At 37.0% G+C, this 7,270-nt stretch overlaps 1 protein-coding gene across 2 annotated transcripts; it reads right to left on the bottom strand.

Annotated features, from left to right (window-relative positions):
- Positions 1-6,124, bottom strand: pofut2 (protein O-fucosyltransferase 2). Of its 2 annotated transcripts, none has more exons than XM_077536519.1 (9): positions 5,898-6,124; positions 4,980-5,233; positions 4,747-4,891; positions 4,497-4,607; positions 3,791-3,857; positions 3,411-3,536; positions 2,453-2,654; positions 2,267-2,390; positions 1-669 (listed from the first exon to the last, which is right to left on the bottom strand). In XM_077536519.1, the coding sequence occupies exons 1-9, from the start codon at positions 6,071-6,073 to the stop codon at positions 516-518; spliced, it is 1,359 nt and encodes a 452-aa protein (XP_077392645.1). In that variant the 5' UTR covers positions 6,074-6,124; the 3' UTR covers positions 1-515. The 2 variants fall into 2 exon arrangements, with proteins under 2 accessions (XP_077392645.1, XP_077392646.1); XM_077536520.1 differs by having other exon boundaries at positions 2,453-2,633; positions 5,898-6,122.
- Between the last annotated feature and the right edge of the window lie 1,146 nt (positions 6,125-7,270).

The raw sequence follows: 7,270 nt of genomic DNA, 5'->3' as shown, positions 1-7,270 counted from the left end.
TTAGTAATCCCTTTGATCTTTATCAACTGTAGTGCACAATAATCACAGCATTGTCCGATCCATGTAGCAGAATACATTTCTGGCATTTCCTCCAACGGTATTTTTTTTTTTAAATAAAGAATTAAACCTGTATCGTGCAAAAATGAGGAACAAGGAAATGTTCTCCTCAAATAAAAGTCAATGAGTCAAAGAGAAATCAAACATGATATGTCAAAGTAATCCATCCATCATTTTCTTCAATGCTTTCGCCACACAAGAGTTGCGTATGTCAAAGTCATACGAATATATTTTGTAACCATGCTGACGGTATACGTAATAAATTATTAAAATCAGTCTTCTAACAACATTTTACAACAAGTTCGGTATGACAGTCGGTTCGTGGTGTCACTCCAGATCTGCACAAGGCATAAAAAAGTACCGGTGATACCCGTTACAAAAAGTAACACTTCAAATACTGCAATGATTAACACTGCTTTTTGGCACTTGTGTATAAGTGGCAGAAGTCAAAGTTGACATCAGTAAACAATTTTCCAGTGTGTGGGTTGTTCACACTCTTTCTCGGTGTCCCCGCAGAAACGGTTGTAAGTTGCTTTTGGATTGAAACCAAGTATTTCGCGCTCTTCGTGGATACGGAAGGAAAACGTCGACACCGATGTTCCAATGAAGAATCTAAGATAAAGCAATAGAAACAAAAGAATGATCATTTAATAGCATGGTTCTTCAAGCTTCCTAAGGCAGATGAATGATTTATAAAGATCACAAATAATCATCATGGTTACAATAATCATCATTGTAACAATAATAAGTCACTGTAACGCACAGCACATGGTCAGGATTTTATTTTATTTTTTTATTTTTTTATTTATTTTGCTGTGACAAACTTCCACCATTTTTATTATTATTATTATTATTTTATTTCTGCTTGTGTATTTGCGGTGGTCACTGATTTTGTAAAACATTGGAAACTGACCGAAAAGTATGTGCCTCCATGCTGTAAATATGCCAAAGTCACCTGCCCTCACCTGTACAACTGTATCTGATTTTTTTTTTTTTTTTTTTACATGAGACAGCTGGAAAAGTTCACAGTAACACGAGGACCAGCTGAACAATGCAGTTTGACGGTTCATCGAACATTTAAAATGCTGATTGTGTTCACATACATACTTTGACATTTTTTTTTTACTTTGACAATAAATCTTGCTGGGGGGGGGTTTCAAATCTTGTATGCCTCGAAAGGCTACCATAATCACTTTAACTATGTCCCTTTCCGCCACACTCCCTCCCACCCCCTGATTTGTAACTGATGTTATCTCCTAACCTCATTTGTCAACAAGTCATGTTTGCTATGTTGCGCACTAAGCAAGTGAAGAGGATTGGTCCTTCCTCTGTCAGGCTGAAAAACGCAAAGTATCAGGAGGAACACAAAGATTGGCAGCGCAATGTGTGCAGCAATGACAAAACTACTCTATACACAATTTCCATTAGAGCTGCCAAAATGAATCGATTAATCGACAAGTAAATGGTTCTCAAATTAACCAACAACTATTTATTAATTGAGTAATCATTTGGAGACCTTTTTCTTCTTTTTTTTTTTTTTTTTTTTTTTTTCAATTTCTTTATTTAAAATTGTCCAAATCCTCTGATTTCAGCCTATCAGCAGTAATTGTTGTCATGACTCGAATCATGCAGGAGTAATGTTTGGGTCTTGTCTCATGTCTGGGGTCACGCCTGGGTTAAGTTTGAGTAGAGTTCACGACCCGTTACGCGTCTGTTTTGGTATTGATGTAAGAGCATCCAGTTTCAACTAGTTTTAGGCTATATGATGTCTGGACTATATGATGTCAAGGATCTTTTATGCTATATGATGTTTGTTGATGTCAGGAACTATCTTTAATTACGGCGTCAACAGCCAATCAGAAAATTCCATGTCAGTACTAGTACTCACATGTCTAGCCACAACCAATGAGATTGATTGACTCTCTATTTAAGGCTCTGAGAATTGTTTGTATTTTGCCAGATTATTGCTCAACTGTTCATGTGTACCGCTCTCTTAGTTTCTGCCTCTCAGTGTGAATAAATAGATACAGACTTATTTATGTCTACAATTGTTGACTGATTTCTGTAGTCCTTCATGAAAGAAGACTGTTATCTTCTGTGTGTATCAAAATAAGACATTTGCAAACATCTCTTGACCGAACTGGTACAACATCAATCCCCCTAATTTCACTAATTTTTCATTCAATGGTCCTATCGATCAGCAATTTACCTTGCGTGGGCACAAATCCACTGATCAACGATTGCCACTCCTCCATCTTTAAAAAGTTCCAAGTCCTCGGCGGACGGTTCAAATCGCACCATCTCAGGCAACAACCGCTTTAGCTCCTTCAGTTCTGTTGGAAGGCGTAGACACTTTAACTGTATACTTCATTAACAAATGCTGTGATGTCATCACCTTCCTCATCTGCGTCAGTTGCAACAAAGACTTTATCCAGTTTGTGCTTCTTCATCAGGCTGCGTATTTTTTTGACCGCCCCCTTGAGGCTGGGTACGTCCTCTCTGTGGCCCCAGATGAAATCCTTCCGCCGCAAGTGGACCCCAAGGTATGGACCGCCTTTGGCAGAGCCCAGCTTCGCCTGAGGGGAAGTTTGCAGAATCTGAAATTGTAATCATCATCATTTTTCCCCAAGACTATAAAGTGCCTGTAGGTGAGAATCGGTCGAGAGGCATGCTTGGTTGAGTTTGGTCTAGATAGAACATCTTGCCTCAACCCCATCCAAACACCTTTGGGATAAGTGTTGGTTTGATTGCTGAACACTATTGCCAATTTTATTTTGGTAAGCTTTGCACTTCCTGTTTTTCTCCATTTCCATTTTAGTTGATTGATTAAATGCATAGATGTGATCCAAGCACTTGGTTTTGAATGTTCTGTTACTGTAGTTCACCTGTTTATGTTGTAAACACTAGCTAGCATGCTAACTAGCTAGCCGTCAAGTGGCTAAGTGCTACTTTTAATGAAAAGGGAGTGTGTTGTACTGTGTTTATATTGTTTGACTGTACATTACATTGGTGGTTGATATTTTTGAATTTTTGTGACAGTTAAAGTTTAAAAAAAAAAGTGTTGCAAAAGCATGTGACATTTATTATTATTCTTGATGAAAGAGTTTTGTTGTCTTTAAAATATCCGAATTTTTAACCACCTGTTATATGACTTTAAAATGTAACTTCCATGCTTGTTAAAGGATGACAACCTTTTTGGCTCAGTAACAAAAATATTCAAATAAAATTTTTGTTCTGACATCTGACCAAATCCGAAAAGATGAAACAATTTTTTTGAAAGTTGAAATTTTTAACCTGAAGTAACCCTTGGACAGCTTTCGTGTCTGGCTGTCACAGCAGAGATGCTGACTCACCTTCATGCGAGTCCAGTCTTCATTGTAAACCGTGTGATCGCCATCATCTGTCGAGTTGAGGTACTTTGCTCTGAACTCGTCTCCAATGAGGCGCAGGTGCTTGGCAAACACCATACTGCGGCGGCTCTATGTTAAAGAGGGAATATGGTACATATTAGTATACTAGTATATTATTTACAAAATAATATACTAGTATAATATTTACAACATAATAATATTAATAATAATAATAAACTCTCCTGAGGTGAAATGACCATCTGACAGCAATTGTACAGATTGAAATATGACTAATATCAGCATTAAATATAGAAAATAATCAGAATTTAAACAGTTTGCAGCTTTGTTCCGCTCGTTTGATGTTAAAAACATGTTTGACTTACATTCCAGTAATCCTTCCCAGCATAGTGATCATGGAGAAGTGTCTCTGCCCGGTCGAGCATTACTGAGCTGGAAAAAACAACAACAACAACAAATTGGTTCAGCTTGCTCTCTATATTGTAACTTAATTAATTGGCTGCTCCCTCTAAATTGTAGGCTGACCTTTGGGGTAAAATAGAGGGAAATAATAATTGAATAGCACCACATCGGCCCACCGGGCATCTGCCTTGTATGCCAGATGGTCAGTCCAGCTCTGAATTGGACTACATGTGCTTTTAGAATATAGCTTTAATATTTAAAAATAATAATAATAAAAAAATAAATGAATCTGCAGTGAACTGCATTACTGAGTGCAAAGTTCAATTTTTGAAAAATAATGTGCAACAGCAATCATCATACATTTCTACCTACCTTAAAGTTTTTTTTGTATTTAGTCCTATTTTTCGTAATATAACCATGCACCATCCAATTATATGCTTATAGGAGAGTTATAGACAATAATTCCTCCTTTACAAATATTAGTTTGAATGGACACTGTCAGTAGTGTAGAGTGCATAAGATAAAAGTGGGTGTGTCTTATCTATATTTTTCTAGCAAAATCTGACAGATTCTAATGTTGTAAAAGCAGGATTTTAGATTCTGAAAGTGTACATGAAATTGTGACTGGTAAGTGTCTATAAATATATTTCAATAAGCATGAGGACTCACGTCACTGTAATGTTCTTCTGAAGAACCGGGACCATGATGGAGGCATGACCTTGTGCTGACAGACAAGTTACGTTTCGAGCTCTCGTCTCTTCGAAGCCCCAAAACCAGCCCCTTGGAAGCAAGTGAGAAGAAAATTTATTATGAACAAGTCTTATTGTTTATATAGTTGGTATTCATCCTGGCAAATGAATAAACCAGGAAATCACATTTGAAGCTACATTTTAAATAATGTTTGTGAGTTCTGTTTTACCTGTAGTAGCCCTGTTTATCTTTGTTGTACATCAATTTCTCAATGCATGGCCGCTCATCAACCTTTTCCTCCCATTTCCCATCAGTCCATCCCTCTGCGTAATTTTGCAGAACCACAACCTGATCAATGAATGGACCTCCATTTTCTAGAATCATAAGAAGAAGAAGAAATAGGTGAAGAGTCTGGACAGATGTAGAGTAAATGGAATTCACCCAAAATACTAAAAATCTCACCAGCAATGAATTCCTCATACTCAATCACAGGAACATTGGCCTGTAGGCTGATGAGGCTGAAGAACTCTCCCCAAGGGATGCGGACCTGATGGAGGTTGGGGCTCTGCCAGTGATACATGCGACCCCAGGGGGGAAGAACCAGGACCCAGTCATCGCCATTCTTCCTCAGAGATTTGACCAGGGATGCTATACGTATATAAACATCTCGCCGAAGGTTGAAACCCTCTGGGGGGTTCACATCGTACAGGAGGTATCTTGGACAAAACAAAACAAGAAGTGAGTGTGTGTCTTCATATTCACCGACCATGTAGCATACATTTGGAAATTGGGTAATATTGAACCAACTTACAACCTGTTACCTTCCATATTTACTTGTGGAATCGAGGTTAGGTTATTATATCCACCTTACAGCATTCAAATAGTTTACATTTAACAGTCTTGTTTTCATTCTCTTGACACTTGTTTAATTAAGAAAATTCATGTGCTGTTTCTTTGGCAGCTGAAATGTAACAGCTTCCAACACATAACGTAGGAATAGTCACTTGAGTAGAATCAACGATTATTTCGCATTAAAATGTTCCAGCATTTATGACTATGGCGCCGAATTGCAATAGCAGGCGTGATTGTTTCGAAAATGTGTTTACAAGTTTTGCTTACATATGTTACGTGTCTCATTTATTAAATTAATCATTAAAACGTTCAACTTTTTCGAACGGTGTGTCGTGATAGCATGATTTCAGTATGACGTTAGGTTTATATATCATTACACGATTTAGATATTGACATTGGAACCTCAACTTTGTAACAATAAGTGATTGTCACACGCAAACTTCTAATAATTTTACAAATGAATCACTGCAACCAATTTCACGTTAGCCAAGAGCGGCTAGCATAACTGAACGTGTCACTTATGCTCACCGAAGGTCCCTAGCGGCGGCGATGGGTACAGTAGGCTTGTTGCTTGCACTAAACACGTCCTCGCAATTTGCCGTTTCGAAGCCTGCGAAAGCAATAAGAACAGAAAAATATAAAACTCTAAAAGAACATGTTGGATCTACAGCAGCTAAAAATAAAGGCGTCTCTCCGAACGCCATATTTCCTCAGAGCACGCACTTCCGGAAGTCGAAAAAGCGTTTGGTAGTTGCCGGGGCAACCAACCATTCACATCCAGGGAGCAAGGAGCAACCATTTAAAATCGGACAATAAAAGCCCAATTTGCTGTGGTTTTCATTACGTGCGCATAGTAATTATATTCTTTATATGCAATACATTACAAACACATATGAATAAATATTGTGTTAAAAACAAAAAAAAGAGCATTATTAAATTTGTTTTGCAACTAAAAATTTAAGGCTCTCACTCGCTTATGAGTATCGTGTTTTGACCCCCTCTCTCTGCCCTTTATTTTTCTAAAATGGAATTCGCCTGCATCTGGTCCTAGCTACTATATCCTTCATACTCCACTAGGGGACGCTTCAACACAAGACGTGTACGGATGTAAAGTGGATGAGTAGTGGTCAGCGCGTCTGCCACGCAGTTCTGATGTTCTGGGTTCGAATGGAGGCTCCAGTCTTCCTGTGTGGAATGTGTATCTTCTAACATGGTACTACGGATGCTCCCGACATTCAGGAAAAGTTATGCAACTGTGCATAAAAGACAATAATAATAATAATAATAATAATAATAATAATAATAATAATAATAATAATAATAATAATAATAATAATAATAATAATAATAATAATAATAATAATGTCCTTAAGAAACTTAACTTGGCTTTAGCGTGCCTCTGGTTAACCCCAAATAATGTTCTAATATTTTATTATTTTATTTTATTTATTGTTGTTGTTGTTGTTTTTTTGTGCTTTGTACTTACACAAACTGCTTCGGAACAGAATTCTCTGCACTTTGACTAAAGCCCCATTTCCGGCTGAAGAGAAACAGCCGTAAAGCATGTTGCTGCACTGCCGAAATGGTGTTGTCTTGGTGATGATTAATGTCGTGTTTACATCAAAAGTAACCATGGCCAAAAAGTTTAACCTTGGTCTCGTCAGACCATAACACTCTTTAGAAGACGTGAATTGCCAGGTGTGGGCTGACTCCCATTTACCATGAGTTTGAATTTGATGGCTTATTTCTGAGCACATTTGCCTGCACATTATCTAAGTTTCTTTATATATATATATATATATATATATATATATATATATATATATATATATATATATATATATATATATATATATATATATATATATATATATATATGTATATATATATATATATATATA

This window comes from Festucalex cinctus, chromosome 11, assembly GCF_051991245.1.
Source record: "Festucalex cinctus isolate MCC-2025b chromosome 11, RoL_Fcin_1.0, whole genome shotgun sequence".
Classification (NCBI taxonomy): Eukaryota; Metazoa; Chordata; class Actinopteri; order Syngnathiformes; family Syngnathidae; genus Festucalex; species Festucalex cinctus.
The sequence above is the reverse complement of the archived record's forward strand: the minus strand, read 5'-3'. Positions and strand labels throughout refer to the sequence as shown.

What these genes read in the sequence shown, in the direction of transcription:
- pofut2 (XM_077536519.1), bottom strand. Translation starts at nt 6,073, where the DNA reads ATGGCGTTCGGAGAGACGCCTTTATTTTTAGCTGCTGTAGATCCAACA. An exon ending in GATAAACAGGGCTACTACAG is followed by an intron (nt 4,608 to 4,746) that starts GTAAAACAGAAC and finishes CTTGCTTCCAAG; the next exon opens with GGGCTGGTTTTGGGGCTTCG. An exon ending in AAGACTGGACTCGCATGAAG is followed by an intron (nt 2,655 to 3,410) that starts GTGAGTCAGCAT and finishes TTACAATTTCAG; the next exon opens with ATTCTGCAAACTTCCCCTCA.